Source organism: Apteryx rowi, unplaced genomic scaffold (genome assembly GCF_003343035.1).
Source record: "Apteryx rowi isolate R43461 unplaced genomic scaffold, aptRow1 scaffold_2, whole genome shotgun sequence".
Lineage (NCBI taxonomy): Eukaryota > Metazoa > Chordata > Aves > Apterygiformes > Apterygidae > Apteryx > Apteryx rowi.
Genome location: NW_020448307.1, coordinates 10,159,999 through 10,178,083, shown reverse-complemented (window position 1 = coordinate 10,178,083; position 18,085 = coordinate 10,159,999). Strand labels below are relative to the sequence as shown.

The window sequence follows — 18,085 nt, the reverse complement described above, 5'->3', positions numbered from 1 at the left end:
CAGGATTGATTGACACACACTATCCCACCATATGATCAATGCTTTCATTTCCAATAAAAAGCCAACTAGCCATAAAAGTCCCAACCAATTTCCATTCTATCGCCTAGCTGCAAGCATCTTTTGGACTCCAAATATTCATCAGTCAGGTCAAGTCACACCACCATCAGAGGGGGTCCACATGAAGACAATTTCAAGCCTCAAACTATAGATTTTCGCCCTAATCATATACACTCAAAAAAACATTTCTTGCATTTACTCATACACAGCTGCAGAGAAGAAAATCAGCTTAAAGCAAGCAGTGTCCAAGAGGGAGTTCTGCACCAAACAAAGCACAGAGGTCAGGAGAATTTGCCCAGCTGCTCTACGGAGCAGACAGAAGCTTCATTTCATTCCTGAATCCCCTGCTCTTTGAATCTCAGCTCCATAGCAGCATTCCCACTTTCTCCTGTTCCCTTTCAAGTTACACAGTTTATTTCTTCTGCAAGATCTGACTCAGCTTGAGTTTTGGCAGTTCTCACTTCATCCCTGCACTTCCTGACCTGAAAGATGCAGCTTGCTTGTCTTTACTAGTATTTATTTCCCATCCTCCCATTCCTTGTAAGCTTACTTCTAAGTTCCTTCTGGAGCTAGCTGTGCACTGTTTAGTCCGGAGTCTGTTTTTCAAGGAATGGTATTCTGACAGCATTTTGGAGTTGGAAAAACAAATAAACAAAACAAAGAATAGAAGCTTAATCCTCTCCTTAAAACTTTCTAGTTCAGCTAATTTTACTAACCAGTTAGCTCAGCCTAGCCCTTTGCTTCACGGACCCTGCAGTAATGTACACATTCCATCTCAGCTTACTCTCTACAACCAACTCTTTGTAATGGTGTTGGTATCTAATGAAGGTAAGTTTGAACTGGTACTGTAGGTGCAGTGACTATCTGAAGAAAGGTCTTCTCTACAACATATCTGAATACTTTTTATTTCTTTGACCTGCAGCATCGTTAGGTTATATCTGGAAATTAAGCCTCATCTTTCACAAGTATTCTTCTTAGTTTTGTTTTTACTGCCCACAGCCTGTGGCTCAACCAAATCAGGCACAGTCCTTGCACCCCCGTATACTCCTCTACTTGTCAGTGCTTTCCTCTTTCTACCCATCTTTCATTCACTGGCATTTTCTCAAGTTATTTCTACAGCCTCTCTTAACCTCAAATCATGAGAATGTGAAAAAACCCTCATGTATCCACCCATTCCTCAGTTTTAAACTCCTCTGACCAGCTGTACAAGCCTCAATGCCAGAAGCTTGTTTCCCAGATACTCCACTGGAGTCCATCTGTCAAGAAGAGCTCTTTTCCTACGAACTCTCCAAGCTAGCAGCCTCCCCTCTTTTCTCTCCTCTCCCTCTTGCAAAGAACAAATCTTTCAGACATGTTTTTATTCTATTATATATCTCTTGCCAGGACTCAGGACTCTGCCTGCCTGAGCCTCCACATCTTTGAGCAGCTTCCTCAGCACAGAATATTGTTTTTGGTTCAGTGGGAGTCTTGCAGCATCATTTCTCCTAACCGACAGCAATTACCTTCCTAGTCCTTCAGCCTCCTTTCCAATGTCACATTCATGTTTCCGATCTGCATTCCTGGCAGACAGCATGTGTTTTGAATCTATACTGGTAAAGGGCCTGTTGATTTTTAATGAGCAGTCTTCAGGCACACTTACCTCTTACTGATGTTGGGGTAAATCCATAGTCCTTTCCTCTAGTTTTTGCCTTACCAATTAGCTATGAATAATTTAGGGTAGAAATTAAAATGTTCATTTCCAAGAGATCAGTCAGGTTCAGAAAAAGCTCCTCAGTGTAAGTAGCGAAGGCAAACCCTGATTTTTTTAAACACAGCTTCCTATATTTATGAAAGCAATGAAATGACATACTGTCTGGTATAGCAATGAACTGGAGCTGATGGCTCCTGCGATTCCTTTTTGCCCTACTGCTCTCGTGTGAATACTGTAGATGATTGCAAGTACCCCACCACACACATTTACCCCGAGATATTTGTATAGCAGCTGCAATCTCTCCAGCCTTCATTTCACAAGACTTACCAAGTCTAGCTCTGTCCACCTCCTCTTCCCCAACACTTGGGGTTTTACTTGCTCCCTCCTACAGCTTTCCTACCTGGGCCTGCAGAACAATGGTGGAAGTGAGGTGACCATACACAAAGGAAAAACTCTTCCCATTACTGACCTGAAGAACTTGCAATGTCATCTTTCAGCACCCAGGGGATGGTGAGTAGGGTTTAAGAGAGTATCCTTTAAGGACATATTCTGTGAATTGACGACAAGCATTTGTTTCATAGTCCTAAACAGCACCCTGCAACAATCTTGCACAGGGCCTGCCCAGAAACTCCATTTCTTGCCTCCACAGGCTTTTAAAACACTGTGGATAGAAGGAAAAAAGTCTGAAAGGTAAGTTAAAAGCTTGGACACATACAAAACATGCTTTCCTTTTGAGAGAAATTCAACTTCAGGGAAAAAGCAGGTGTGGAGGAGCAGGACCCAGACCACAGCTTTACAGGAATTTCAGAAAAGAAGAGTTCAAAGAAAGTTTTTCTTACAATATTTCTTTGCCAGTGCTCCCAGCTTTTACTAAAGATTTGCAGCAGATCAGTGAAGCACACAGTGAACCTAAATTTCCTGATCAAGATGCAGGAAAACAAAACAGAGGTAGAGAATCACAGGCTGCTACAATTGATATTCTCATCCTGCCAGGTGAGAAGGAAAGAGGCCTAGGTTTTGCTTGGGGCTCAGCAGCACCAGGCAGCATGCACGGCCTCTGGGAGCAAACACACCTTGGTGTTCCGCCATTGGTCTTTGCAGTCCAAGAGCTGGTGGCGAGAATTGGCCTTAAGGACTATACTCATCCCTGGCCAGAGGGTACCACTACAACGCAGCATTGAAACGGAAACAAGGGAGAGATGGCATCAGTTTACTGATCTCTGAGGGGAAAAGACAGCTACTATTGCAGAAGGGCCTCTCAATGCATACTTAATTCAGGTAACTTCAGTACAAGAATCACATAACCAGATGTAAAAATCTTCAAATGTAATTTATTAAGACATTCAGCTATGTCTGTCTGTCTACATCCAAATTTACTACTAAAAAATAAAATAGTATCACATTTCACATTAGGAATACCGACTTTGAAAAACACTTGAGTCAAGCCTATTGTATAAATAAGTGACTAATTTCTCTTCATATCAAAATTCACATAAAAAAATTGCCTGCCCCCCTACTCCCACCTATTTCCCCACCCCAGTCCCTAGTTCTACTCGAAGCCATGATGAATGTAAAAATTTAAGTATGGACATGTCCTTGTCAAAGAAAAAAAGGTGCTAACCTATTAACAGCTTTAAAAGTGGCATTTGCGGAGTCTGATCATACACAATAATGTACTCATTCCCAAAGTGCAAATATCGCCAGAGTTTAATACTGTTTTAATTCAGCTGCAAGAATTAAACGTTACACAGGACAGTACTGCAAGGCCTCTATCTGTGCCCTAAAACTCATCCCACTTTCCTCCTGCACATGGTAGCAGAAGCCAAAGTGTTCATCAGAGCTTTAGTTTACTTCACACAGCCCAGACTGTGCCCAATATATTAACAAAAGTTTCATATACATCAAAATATTGACGACTCTGTCATAAAAGTCGAGAGTCACTATAGATTACATGAATTCAAATGCAATTGCCCCACCAAGAACACCCAAAGCATACACATGACGTATTAAGAGTGCTTCCATCTTCCAGCACAATCACTGCTCTTACATCTTTGATTTTCACTTCCATGCCATAAAAAGTTTTTATCAGTAACCATAGCTGCACCTCAGTCAAAGACTAGCAGGCTACTGCATTTAAGACCTCTCTGGTACCCTGGGACATGGCTGTATTTGATACCCTCTTCCTGCCCCAAACAAAAGCTAGTGTTCTCTCCATCTGTCTACAACCTCTCACAGACCTCCTGTTCTTCTTATCCCTCACCTACGTCTTGAAAACACTCTCAGTTTATTCCAGACATCCTTCCTATGCCCACAGTTCAGAGAGCTTCTGGAGTCATTTATACTGTATCTCACTGGAGTTACCACTATCAAGCAGCCCACAAAAATCAGCATGGGATATTACATTTTGACCAGCATTAATAGCTATAAACTTCCTTCACAGCTGTGGAAGGAGAGGATTTCTTCTGAGTCAAACTTGGATCTCTGAAATGTTTGTTCCTGTGTCATCCTTTATCACTTCAGAGCTGGACACAAACCCTCGGGTCTTGAGCGGGGCACCCCTCTGGGGTTGCAATCAGTTCCGCAGCAAAAGCTGCTCCCTGGCTGGCTTCACACGGGCTTGCGTCGCAGTCCATGCTTGGAGACCCCTCAGCCTCAGCAGAGGCCTCCTGGCTGTCCTGTCCATCAGCAACTTGTCTGTTACTCTTGCTAGGGCTGTCTTTTATATTTGGCCCGTTGTCACGTTCAACACCAGGGGGCTCGGCTGCATCTCCAGGACTGGTATTTTGCTCTGCACCAGGATTTGGCTGCTGAACTGGTTCTGACGCCAGTCCTGGTACCTGTGAAGGGTTCTTAAGTTGGCAGTGGCACAGAGGGCAGGTTTCTTGCACGTACAGCCATTTCTTAAGACAACCTGCATGGAAAAAATGGCTACATGGTGTGATTACAGCAGATTTCATGTCCTGAAAGACACAAAAAAAAGATCGTGTTATTTGCCATCTCGTTCCTCTCATCTCAGACTACCCCATCCATACATGCCCTGCCTCATCTGATGGGACTAATAGCCACAGAGGAATCAAAAGCAGTTCACAGGCAAGTAGGAGAATGTTTCTTCCTTCACACCCACAAGCCTCCACATCCAAACACACACACAATTCAAGTACATGCCAGGCCTGGTTGTTTATACTACAGAGATTAGAATTTAAGCAAAAGCTTTGTTTACAAGGTATTATTACTTTCAAATAAAAGTTTTTGGAGGATGAGATTCACAGAATTAGTTGGCGTAAGAAACAGTTGTGCAAGTCACAACCAGCATACTTACAGATACAACATGTGACAACAGCAAAGCAGAACCGAAAAGACACCCTAACTCAGAAAGCTCAGACCCACACGTTACAAGTTTGGTGTATTAAACACTGCCATTCAATGCAGCCATCTGGGAAGAGTATTTTTCAAAGAACTGGTATCAAGTTTGGAGTCAATCCAATTACTGCACACTATTAGTCCCAGAGTGGTTCTTTCATTCATAACTACTATGATTTCTATCCAAGAGAAAGAGATTTCAGAGCTGGAGGTGTGATAAAGATATAACTTTTAGCATTAATTTCTAATGTCCTTACTTCTGCTGGCTTACATGAGACTCAACCTTTTGATAATTAGGTTTTTGTTATAAAAAAATGACATTATGCACAAAGTGGCAGTGTCTGTAGAGACTGAGCTGCTTCTAAGGCAGAATGACAGCTCAGCTACTGAGCACTCCTCATCTTTCAGTAACAGAATCCTCCACTAATGAAGGAAGGGCACATTTGCTATTACCACTGAGACCAGCTCAACCCAAACACATTAAAGGTTTCAAAGAAACTCAAGGGCTGTATAACTGGAGGAAAACAAAGTGAAAGTTTAAATATACCCAAGTGATCTTTTTATTCATAAAACCACTCGCTCAATGCCAGCCACCGAAGTCAAGTTACATAAAGCAGAAAGCTGGATAATTAAATTTATTAAGCATAATACTATGTATTAAGCATAATTGAAATAACTTCTTTTAGCAGTTGCAGATTGAATTTGAGAGAGTCCAGAGCTACGTAAATTCAAGTCAGTTCTTTGATAGTTCTATTCTTACCTGGTAGCAGATGGCACAGATATCATTGTGTTGCTCCAGCTGCTCTTTTGTGGCAGTGGGCAGCGATTTGATCTTATTCACAGCATCTCTGCGGAGAAGGAAACTTTTCCACCCCAGCTGGGCACGCAACCACACATTATAATAGGAGTGAATGAAGATGATCACAGAACCCATCACAGTCCATTCGCCAAAGATGGTTTCCGAGACACCGTACGCCACCACACAGAGAGCGACAAGGAATTCCAGCAGCCGGTATGTGCCATTTACATAATAAATCACATCATCCATATTTTCTACTGGTTCTTTTCTGAACTCCTCCACCATAAACAAAACATAAATGAAGAGGGTCCCAAGCACCTGTAACAGAGCGCAACACCATCAGCTCAGCATTCGATTCTGAACTGGAGCTCAAGTTATATTCAGGATTTTCCGTAAAGCCCTGAGCAGACAACGTTCACCAATCACACAGCAAGCAGGTGAGCCCTCAAGGCAGCAAAATTGTTGCTGACCTTCAAGCCAAATAAGTCACTTTTTTTGCAAAACATTTGAGCTTGTTCCCAAGTACTTCCCCCTCTAAGTACTTTGCTGAACAGCTGAGTTGATTAAACAGAAGTGCTGAGCATCAGGAGGAGGAATTTTAGAAATTAATAAATAAGAGCAAGTAATAATGAATACTTTACAAAAATAAATAACATAAACAACATTTCCTGTGTTTACATCACTGAGTTTTGAACATCACATTACTTTTAAAGAACCACAGCTAAGTAACAACACATAAATGAGCAGTTTGGAAGGAAAAAAAAAAAACTATTACTTTAAAAAATTAATTATGCCCTCAAAAGGCACCCCAGCTTTACAGTCTGAAATAAACCTCCATCCACCTATGCTCTCGTATCCCCTTAGGAGCTCCATTGTCACAGATACAGATAAATAAAGAGATTTTATATCCTATCTTGTATTTCTGCCCCTCCATCCTCCCCTGTTCTTTTAGGGCCATATATTTTCTTCCTAGAGTAACAGGATAACAGTTAATACAGGGGTAACGTTCTTACCTGAAGGGAGGTCAAAATACTGCTGGAGATAATGATCAACAGCCAGAAATCCATGTGGAAAAACTGACAAATCATATAGGCCATGTACGCGGGGAACACCAGCAAGAACAAACAGAGGCTGACTGCTCGGAAGTGCTTCCACAGACTCCTGCGAACAACACAGTAGGTTTTTACTTTTTAAGTCAGATTTGAGTGTCAGAGCAAGAACAGGCTGCAATTTATCAAGGCAGACTGACAGAAGTAGGCACATTAGATCTTTGCTCAAGGCTTTAACTTATTGAAAGGAGTTTCTATTCTGCCTGGGCACAGTCTAATTTGCAGTATGCATCCCTACAAGGGAAACCCTGCAAGGGAAAACGCCCTGTACCTCCAAATCAGGCTGCCAACCTTGTTTCTCTTTGGCCTGGAAACTCAGACTGCATTTAATGCATTCTGAAAAGTTCCCTCTTTTCTGACCTCTGCCATTTTCAACACAAATACAAAGATTATGGGCAAAAATTCAGCTACAGTAATTGTCATAATGGGTCAAGTCATTGATTAGGCAAATTAAGTACCTAGGATGCTGTATGTTTCAGATGAAAGCTCATTAACCTTGAGAATTAAATAAGCATTTGATTGTTTATACACTTTCCTATTTAAACACAGGTCTCCCTGATTATATACTTAAAACTGTTCTATGACTTTTTGCCAACCTGCACTGGGCAGAAGCATTTCCTTTTATCACCAGGTTTAAGCCTGTTGTCTTTCAAACTGTGCCCCTTCTCTTGTGTCATGAGAAAAGAAATGCAGCACGACTTGAACATTCATCTCTGCCGGTCCTTATTCTGCTCCTCTCTCTCATTCACTTCTTAATCTCCTCCCCGGCCTAAACAGACCATCAATCTTTTTTACACTCACCCATTTGCACAGGCTTTTAGAGTGTCTTCAATAATTTACTATACTACCTCTACAGGTTCCTTAGATTGTATTTTAACCTCACTTAGCTCTGGAAATGAAGCACAAAGAAACCGACAGTAACAGTGGAGGTGGGTGACAAAGCAGAGGGACAGCAGAAACCAGCTAATTTAGTCTGAAGAAACACCAGAACGCTATCTTGAGGTTTGCAATTCAGTGTATATATGGGGTGAGGAAAAAGGGAGAGCTGAGGTGGAATTTATCATGATCCTAGACGGGGTCAACTGCCTAGGAAATTTGACGGAAGAGTTAAAACTTGCGGTCACTGCAAACTGCTCGTCTGAGCTGGGCAGATGCTCATAGCCTGGCTCTACTCCTTCCTCCGTTGTTAGTATATTTAAAGCCAGCATTGCTGCAGGCATACCACACTGGCTACAAGTAGCCTCTAAGCTAAACATACTCTCTAATATAAACAAATCTTCTCTTTTATTTCCTCACTTACAGGTTACAGAAAGGAAAAAGACACAACCAATTAACAGAGAAGATACAAACACAAACAGATTAATACAAGAACACAGGATACCAATAAAGCTCTTCAAAACACAGATTGAAGATAACAAAAAAAATCCCACATGATCAAAACATCTGGTACACTAATGCAAGGCTTCCTACTTTCTGCCAATAAACTGTACCATTCTGGGATCACCGCCTTACAAAAAAACCCAGTTTTCGCAATGACTACTACAAGGTCACTCCTAGAAACTTCCCATCTTCAATAACTGTCTAAGGCCACTGCAGTAGAGGGAAACCTACCCAACTGGAGAGGAGGTTAAGCAAAAACCATTCTGCAAAGCCACACAATGTAGTATGGATGGGGAGAGCACAGGGACTCAAGTCCTGGATTTACTTAAGAGAGACTGCAGTTCACTAACACAGCAGCATAATACTCAGAGTAGGCAGCCAGCAGCTGCAAAACAGAATTGTCTTGCAGAGGCCAGATGGACACACCACCGAGTGGGAGCAGGTCACCCAAGTCATCCTCCTTTGCCAGCATATGGCATGCTGAAATGCCTCACCACATGCACATGAGAGCAGGACAGCAAGGGAAAAACTAGATAATTTAGACTAAAAAAAAAAAAATCTGTATACAGAATGCAAAAAACTAGAGCTAACTTTACAGGCTATTAAAAATCCAAATCGGGCCAGTTATCAGTTTCTCACCTCCTAAAATAGCATTAAATAACTTTCAGTTTAGGAAACCAATTTCTTACTTGTCTCTCGAAGCTCCCAATGCCAAAACAATGGGATCAGCAATTTCCAGCATGGACTGAAGTATGGACGCCACTACAATGAAGAGAATAATACTGAGCAGGAATGCCCGATGCACGACTTGGAGCTCAATCAAACCTGTCTGCACAGCGAGGATCAGGAGCGTGACCCCTTCAGTCATTCCCCTGCAGATCAACACAGGCAAGAGAACAAACAATCACATCTCTGTGTGCCAACAGTGGTTCAAAAACACCCATAGAAATGCTAGGAAATGAGCTGCCCATAACTACCACAATGCTACAACCGTCATTGTTTTGTTTTTTCACTAACATCCCTTTTAAGGATTTAACCACATGGGAATGTTTTCCAGAATGCTGCAACGTTGGGGGTTAGGAACTACCAGATTTCAGAACACGCCTCTTGACTAGCAGCACATGGGCTTCATCCAGCCTAGCAGACACTAACCACATGACAGAGTCCCTCCAGCATGAAGTCCCATCATGGCCCCAGGTTGTGCCTCTGAGGAGACACATAGCCCCAGGGCTATGTCTACACTAGCCTGAAGCCGCCCTACTATGTCTAGACTTGCGCTCCAGTCAAATCCATTCCCAGGGCACCACGAAGCAGATGCTCTCCCTGTTATCTTTCCCAACACCACCCTCCTGTCTATCCTTCAGCCCTGGAGAAACACCCTCCTTTCATCTCACCGCTCCCTAGTTTAGGCAAATTAGAAATTTATCCAGTTTTCAGTTTATCCTCTGTGACTTTTAACAAATGCAAGGGAAAAACACCCTACACCTCCAAATTAGGCTGCCAGCCTTGCTCCTCTTTGGCCTGGAAGCTCAGACTGCATTTAATACATTTAAGGACTGCATTTTAACACTACCACCTTGAGGCAGCAACATTACAGACTGCCTGGAACTGCATGCTTCCCCAAAAGGCGCTTTTATGTAGACTATTCCTTGGCAATCCCAACTGATAATCATTCTCATTCTCACTTCCTCATCTCAGAACCTGAAATGTGAAACATTCTTTTGCCTACAGTCTGAATTTTCTACAGAGATAAAGGCTGGAATAACTGAGCAACAAAGTGCCGTAACTAGGATCCCAATTTTATATTAGACGGCTGAGACAAATGTAAGGAAAACAAGCACTTTGTATATTTTGGTTATTTCCCATAGTAACTTATAAGTGATCCATACAATGCTCTGTTTTAAACCTCAAAGATTAGCAGCATTTCACAGAGGACTAGAGGGTGAATGAGGAAATGGAGATGAAACTGTATAGGTGTTTATAATTTTCAAGCATGTGAAAATCCTCCAGTGACTCATACAAATGAAGGTACTGAGATGATCAAGCTATGCAATTATAAATCCCAAACAGCAGCACTGAATTTGTTACAGAAATGAACCAGCTCCCAAGAAATCTGTGGCAAGCTGTATTTTCACCTCAAATCCTTCCAATGTATACTTAGACTGGCATATAAAAAGCCTGTCAAAGATATCCAAGAGTTTATAAGTTAAAACAAGTTGTAGTTCAGCCCATACTGCTCCTACACAAAGCCCTTTTTGTCTGTTTCCTTTTAGACCCTAGATGCAAAGATGAACTTACCTGTTCATAGCAGGGTCATTCATGAATGCTCGGTAACCTTGCAAGTAAAACTTGCAGAGAGTCAGAACTCCCAAAGCAACAAAAGAGACTGTGAAGACCAAGCCCAGCAGTGAATATGGAGTGCTACAGCATTCTGCAATACTAGGAGGAGAGGGGACAAAAAAGACAAACAGAAAAGATTTGTTAATTAAAAACAGTGTGACGAGCTCCCTCTATGTCCTGTTAAGAGTGCAAGCTGGTTTTAAAGCAAAACTGGACTGGTTTTAATTAAGACATTAGAAGCTATACAACACCACGGAATCCTCCTATAAAAATTACGAGAGATTTTGCTGCTTCTTTCTGAGACGCACCCTAATCTAGACTCCCTAACTAGTGACGCCTTCAGGCTGGAGCTATGGGTACATGTGGTCTTCCACCGCTCATTAGCTTCTTGCTCCACGGTTCTTGCCACATGGTGGCACTGTCCTGCTTGTGTAGGATTGCAATAACCAGTAGTCAATTTTAAGCAATGGACACTATGCACCCACTTACTTGCTGAAATTTCGCCCAGCTACCAGAAATACAGAGTTATAGCAGCTGGATTCACTAAGGCTGGTTCCACTCAGATCCACAATAATGCAAACAAGCTTTAAACTGATAACTCAAGTCAGAAGACTGAGGGCTTTTGGGTAGCACTCACATGAAGTTCAAAAAGCTAGTACATGCTTTATGAGGACAACACAAAACATGTCCCATCTTTCAAATACCTGAGTAAGAAGCAATAAAACAAGACAGTGAAGAATATTCTCCCTCAGCAGGCTTTTTGCTTTCCTTTGCTACAGCAGTAAAGTCCCAAAGTGCGAGACCCCGGATGTGATGCTGAAAATAGACGAGTTCCTCCAGTTCCCTTACCTCAGGGCTGCTCATCTGCTGACCCTGCCACTGCATTATTTGGAGCGACATAAGCCTCCGACTGTACTGGGGCTTCTGAAACACAACCCTGCCAGAACAAGGTGCACTACACTGCATGCCCCAACACTAAATAAAGAGCTAGGTGTTAGCCAGGGCTTACACACCTTGAAATTCTCAGACACAATGACAGGGTCATACATTGACACCCGCACTCATGCAAAACAATCTGAACTTGTTCACCAAGATTTTAGTGTCTAGTAAACTTCAAATTCTGCCTATTTGCCAAACTGAGCAGGGCTGAAAAGGTTTCAAATCTTCCTGCCAGTCCAGGCAGTGAGACTCACAATATTTAAATAAGATATTTCTGAAGGATATTTAAGTAACTCTAGTTTTGTTTCAAAATAAGTTATTAGAAATCAAGAATCCTGACCTTTCTGCCTGATGTCCAACTCTTTTTTTTTTGTCAGAGAGTAATAGGTTTTAGTACCCTTCTAAACAAAGCTATCTGTAGATGATTTTCCATGTAAGGGTTCTGGAGGAGGTTAAGAGCTCGAAGAGGAGCCTGGAGAGTTCTCAGTGTTATGTTTATGTCTCAAACACAAGTTTATAAGTTGTCCTGAAGAGCTGAATTCTTCAAAGCTTCTCAAAAATCACAGCAGCTGCATATTCGTGCAAAAGATCTTGAGAGGAACAAGGACAGTGAAAGGTACAGTTTTTATACAGTAAACATGCAAGGAGGAACTCTCCAGTCTGGGAAAAACAGGCCTACACCATTCACAACTCGGGAAGAAGGAGAAAAAAAAAAGATAACAATTGTTTCTCTCTTTTCAACGCAAGAATTAAGGGGCATTAAATGAAACTACAAAGATTCAAAACAACCAAAATGGATTCTTCATTATACAGATCTAGCTGAGCTGTGGAACTCCTTGCCTTGGGATCTTTCACACAATACTAGTATACATAGGTTCAAGGGCAGAACAGGCAAGCTGATGGAAGAGAAGTCTTCTTAGGGTTACTGAATACATATTAGCTACAACCAGCTTACGAAGCCTGTCAATGGAAGTTGGATGGGGAACTGAAAGAGTGTCAGGAAGCGTCCTGTTTGTCATATTACGGATGGTTGTCTTTTCAGGCACCACTTACGGCCATTGCTGGAAACTGGATCCTAGGCTAGGTGAGTGCTTGGTCTGACCTGGTACAACCATTCTGATGTTCTTGTGAAAATTTAACAGAAGTATTAAAAACACTCCATTTAATCTCACCTGAATTCCAGTTACACTATTTTAAACAATCATGCACTTAATTAAGGGCAAAGATGCAGAAGTCACTGGTTTTAATGGAAGAGCATATCTTCTCTTCCATTTCGTTAAACGGACAGTATTAGAGTAGAATATTCTGGCTGAAGGGGGAATACTTATTAGCCAGTCTCACATGAGATATTTCAGCTCCCTCCTAAGGGGTAAGAGGCTGTCTGTAGTACTACCTGAATTTGCATTTCTAAGATGACCAAACACTGGTTATTCTTATCGTGACAGAGCAAACACTGAGAACATTTTCATAGTTCTGTCTGTATTTTTGCAATTGCAGAAGAACTTAACAGAGATTAATTTGTACTCATTCACTCATGGAATAAGTCAATGAAGTCTGCAGAATAAGCTTCCTTGTTTTGCCATGAACAGGGGAAGTCTAACAATTTCGGTGTACGAACAACTTAACTGATTTATTAGGAAAATGATAGCTTGCCTCACTTCTAGTAACTGCTAAATACAGTATTTTGTATCACAGCAAAATTAAAATTGTATTTGAGAGAAACAGGAGGAAAAACTTCAAACACTGGCAGTTTAGTTGAAAAACAGGTAACTGCTCTTACACAATACAGTATGACAATGTAAGTGATTGTAATATCTCAAACAAAATCCCTTGTATTTCTCCTTAATGACGATGAATTCTGAGAGCTTAACACTATCAGACACAGACACACACACAGACATGCAGAAACTAAGCAACTGGAAAGTCTGATCAGAAGACTAGTGATGAGCAAGCTCCTCCAACAAGTTATTCCACAAACAGTCGAACTAATGATGTCTGGTCTCTTATGAATACATCCTATGTTGTTACCTGCATGTTTAGGCACTACTCCTAGCTCTTTTCTCCCTGTCCCAGGATTATACAATCTCATTTGTCTACCCCACCTCCTCCTGTAATACACCCAGTTCTTCTCTGCTCCGCACTCCCCCTCCCTATTTTATACCATAATTTCTAGTTAGACAAGAGTCAGCACAAGCTGCAGCTGGTTCCAAATTAGGCATGTACAGTCCAGCCAGAAAAATTCCTCAAATGCTGCCTTTTCTCTTAATAAGAGCACTAATTCAGGCCTTTCTCCTTTACCCTACAACCGGTTTTTACAAAGCTTTTAGAAATTTGAGATCTTTAAGACCTTTATACCTCTGTCAAATTAGCCACTGGGCTCAAAAGTCACTTTGGGAGTTGGTTACTTCAGCTGCTTGGATAAATTCAAGAATGTGTCCCACATCAGAACTAGGAAGCAAGACACAGGGCTCAGAAAACAACATGATCATGAACAAGATATCATGTTGGACAGAAGTAAGTAACTTCATCTGGGATATCGCAGACTTAAAAACAATTTGTGCATTTAAAACAGACCCCTGAAATAACGCTCTAATTCCTACAACGATTTCCTCATCAAAGAAGTATTTTGCTGTCTCCCACAGTTCTACTCACACTGTCTGTTCTGAGCTGGGACCCATGCCTCTGAAAGACAAGCTTAACTGGGCTTACATGGTCACTCCAATAAGGACAAACATTTGCTAGGCATCAAAATGCAACAAAGCTGATCTATATACCTAGTCTATAAAAGAGCAAACACATTCATTGCAGAACATAGTCAAAACAGAAAAATAACTATTCACAGACTCCAGTTAATTACCTTGTCAAGAAGAGGAAGAGGAGCCTCTCTCTTGAGGCAGGCTGGTCCCGTGTACTGAAATAAGAGTAGATCTGAAGAGCAAATAAGACAAGCCAAAACACCATGAAGAGAACTGGGACCACCAGCTGGTTCCACAGAGACATTCCCAAAGCCAGGAGACCATATACCTCCACCACCTGGGCAAGACAGAGAAAAATTGTTTGTTATTGGTTCACAGCACATATGGAAGAGAAAGGATATTCAACAGCATGGCCACAGTGAAGCTGAGGATAATTCACATAGCAATAGCCATCCCAAAGGAAAAAAAAAAAGAGGTTCAAACTATGCAGTTTGACCACAGACAGCCCAGACTTGGAAGTGAAATATTACCTGCTGATCCACTATCTCACTCAAAGTAGACAAAGTGCCCAACTGTGCAGCAAACTATCTGAACAGTTGAATGACCCTTCCTGAGAACAACGGGCTCAGAGTTGCTGACTGCAGCACTGTCACGCAGTGACAGGAGGAGAGAGGAAGCATGCCTCCAGCTCGCACACAGCCCACTCAGACCTTTCGCCTAGCTTAAGTCCCAGCAGTGCTGTTTTCTCTGCAGCTACTGCCAGCCCACTGCACATACTGAGATACTGAAATGAGCCACATCACTCCAGCACAATAAACCTGTTTTGCCAAACAGTTTAAAGGAAACACTAAATACTGCAGATGTTTTATATTTAAGTATCAAAATGAACACATATCAAACTTTCAGCTGTTCTTAATTAACCATGTTTTTTTGAAGTTTATGGTTACAAAGTTATTTCAGAAGACTCTGAAGCTCAAACTCCTTTTGCATTGCTAATACTAAGTTAAAATGCAGTGATTTTCAGGAAGCTAGAACTTCATATAGCTGGACTTAATACAAAAGGTCAAAAGGAAATCATTCACAGCTACTATTTCCTCATTTTCTACTTCCCCCAAATCTACAATGGCTAGCAAATGCATGAGAAAGTTTGTACTTCAACAAAATATTTAAAAAAGCTGCCTACTTAGTCTTTCATGACAAGCACGAGGGWTGTTACATACGTTCAGGGGACCTGCTGCAGTATCTACCAAGGCTGACTGACAAGCAATACACTACTGGCAGCAATGCAGAGTCAAGCTTCCACTTTCAGCTTTGAGCACAGACCGGTCAAGGAACTGCTTCTGCCCTGAGAAGACTCCCTTGGCCTGGGATCAACCCCATGCAGCTCCCGGCACACAGCTGTACCATGTCTGAAAAGGGTCATGCCCATAATGTAGACTCATAACCACAAGGAATTTCTGGTATTTGCTGCAGCAAACAGGCAGCCAAGCTTCTGGACCTGCTCTTAAATTACACTATTAGCCACAGTCTGAAACACACCCACACACAAAAAGCTGCCTTGGTCTACCTGTTGGGGCTGTCTTCCCTAAGGTGCTGTACTCAGGAACGCCCCGGTGGTTAGCACCCCAATATCCACTAAGTTCTGCCAGTGATAGCAGAACACCATCAATTCCAACCTAAAACAGTAGTAAGCTCACAACCACCAGGACGACAGCATCACTAAAAATTAACAACCACACAGTTATAATAAAGGAAATACAAACAAGAGAATATTCAAGAAACAGGGCAATATCCTCCTCTGGAATAAGCATATTTATCATTTCACCTGTAGTGAAGTAGTAGCCAGTTACACAAACACACTATGAGCCAACAGTTTTTTCTGCTCTGTTTCAGAATCATGGGCAAAGAACAGCTAGCTCTTAAAAAGCAAAAATCCTGTTTTCTTGCATTGCAATTATAATATGAAAACCACTCAACATGCACAACTGCATTCCAACCCACTCACTCTAACATTCATTGAGAAGAGCACCATACAAGTCTATTTTAAGTCCAGTGGCACCTTGTAAACATTCTGCCATTTTTTCCATATTCAAAGGGAAGAACCTTATGCCCTTGATCTGCACAAAAGGTCAGGGGAAAGAATAGGACTGATGACCAAAGGCCGCGCACAAGGAAAATTTCTGTCTCATACTTCCAACAGCATAATACAACCTGGCAAACAAAGTTTTGAAATACCAGAAAAAAAGATCAGAGACAAACAATCCTAAAGATGGAGACTTTCTTAACAGCTGTATTTAGAATACAATTCTAACCATCTCATCCCTCCTCCTCCAAGCAAAAAAAAAAAAAAAAAAACCAAACAAAAAAAACCCACTGTTTTCTTCCCTCAGGAACACATATGCAATTAAAACCTTGATAAGATGTTGAAGTGTTTTAAACACTAAGCTCCTAGAAAAATAGATACCTGACTCAAATCCACACTAGATTTGAATTTCACTTCAGGAATCTGACTTCTGCATGTGTGGGAAATTGAAGTGTTGGTTTCAATCTCTTGCAAGTCTTCAAGCTGTACAATTCTCTGTTTTACCATGTTACTGCTCACTTTTTTTCCTTCCCTCCCCCTCCCCTTAAGTAAACAGTAAGGCCAGCTTTCTTATCCTCACTGGAAAATGAGGATATTGGAGCTTTGCCTGTTAGCTCCTAAATTTGTTTTATCAGCAGATCTACAAGCTAGCTACGGACAAGATCAGACCATGCTAGGCACTGTACAAGGGCAGAAGGATAATCCTGCTCCAAAGACCAATTACATACGAAATAAATAACAAGACAGTAATGATCAAAATGACAGGCTGAGACCTTGGCACACCAGACACCTGCTGATGCCAAGTTTTTGTTTGGATATGACAGATATGACAGCAAAGACAGCTTTAAAGAGGGCTTTGAGAGAGCTTAGCAAGTCAGTTTTCAGATGACTTCTGGAGTGAAGAGCAGCAGGCAGAAAACCAGGGACGTGGTTTGAAAAAAAATCCAGAAGTAGTAGGAGCAGAACTGCGGGTCAGTCAAAAGCAAGCAAGCATCAATTTTTTATTTTGAGATATATGAAGGCATGATGTTTATGTACCATTAACACAGCATCTTTTCAACCAAATATGCATTAGATATTAGATGCCAAAGTGTTAACAGAATGGATGCATTTCAGATCAGTCTTATGTATCTGGTAACTCTTTTTTTAGACGTCTCAGCAAACGCTACTGTTCCAAAGAAAATACTACAGAGCTTTAGAATCACACTCTAAGTTACAGCCAGCCGCTGTTCAGCTTTAGTGCTTTTCCCAGCTTAAGACTATTATAATTACAAATGCCTGTCATACAGAAGGCGTTCTTTTAAAAAAAGAACAGCTACTGCAGTTACTGCATAGGGAGTACCTTGATTATTTAATGAGGCTGTAAATATAAAACTCCATTCTGCCACAATCCTGTCTTTTAGTTTGGATTTGGAAAGACTAAGCAAAGTCCAAGCAAAGTGGGCATACTTAGCCAGCCAAGAGCATAACTCAGGCTAATGCTGTAAGTGCTCACTTGTACAAATTGCAAGTTTCAATAATTAAAGAAAGAAGATACTGTGGACAGGAACACACATTTTGTTTGCTAAGAAAGCCTGAGTTAACACACAAACAGATGCACAGAAGACAACCAAACTACATTGTTGTTTCATT

General features: G+C 41.4%; 1 protein-coding gene across 3 annotated transcripts in view; it reads right to left on the bottom strand.

Moving 5' to 3' along the window:
- Window positions 1-3,058: 3,058 nt before the first annotated feature.
- RNF145 (ring finger protein 145) overlaps window positions 3,059-18,085 on the bottom strand; it is a 46,924-nt gene continuing 31,897 nt past the window's right edge. For all 3 annotated transcript variants that reach the window (XM_026063184.1, XM_026063183.1, XM_026063185.1), the window contains 6 exons: window positions 14,532-14,707; window positions 10,694-10,834; window positions 9,085-9,267; window positions 6,920-7,067; window positions 5,868-6,224; window positions 3,059-4,707 (listed from right to left, as the gene is read on the bottom strand). In XM_026063184.1, the coding sequence (XP_025918969.1) occupies window positions 4,264-4,707; window positions 5,868-6,224; window positions 6,920-7,067; window positions 9,085-9,267; window positions 10,694-10,834; window positions 14,532-14,707 (1,449 nt within the window). In that variant the 3' untranslated portion in view covers window positions 3,059-4,263. The remainder of the gene's footprint in view (window positions 4,708-5,867; window positions 6,225-6,919; window positions 7,068-9,084; window positions 9,268-10,693; window positions 10,835-14,531; window positions 14,708-18,085) is intronic.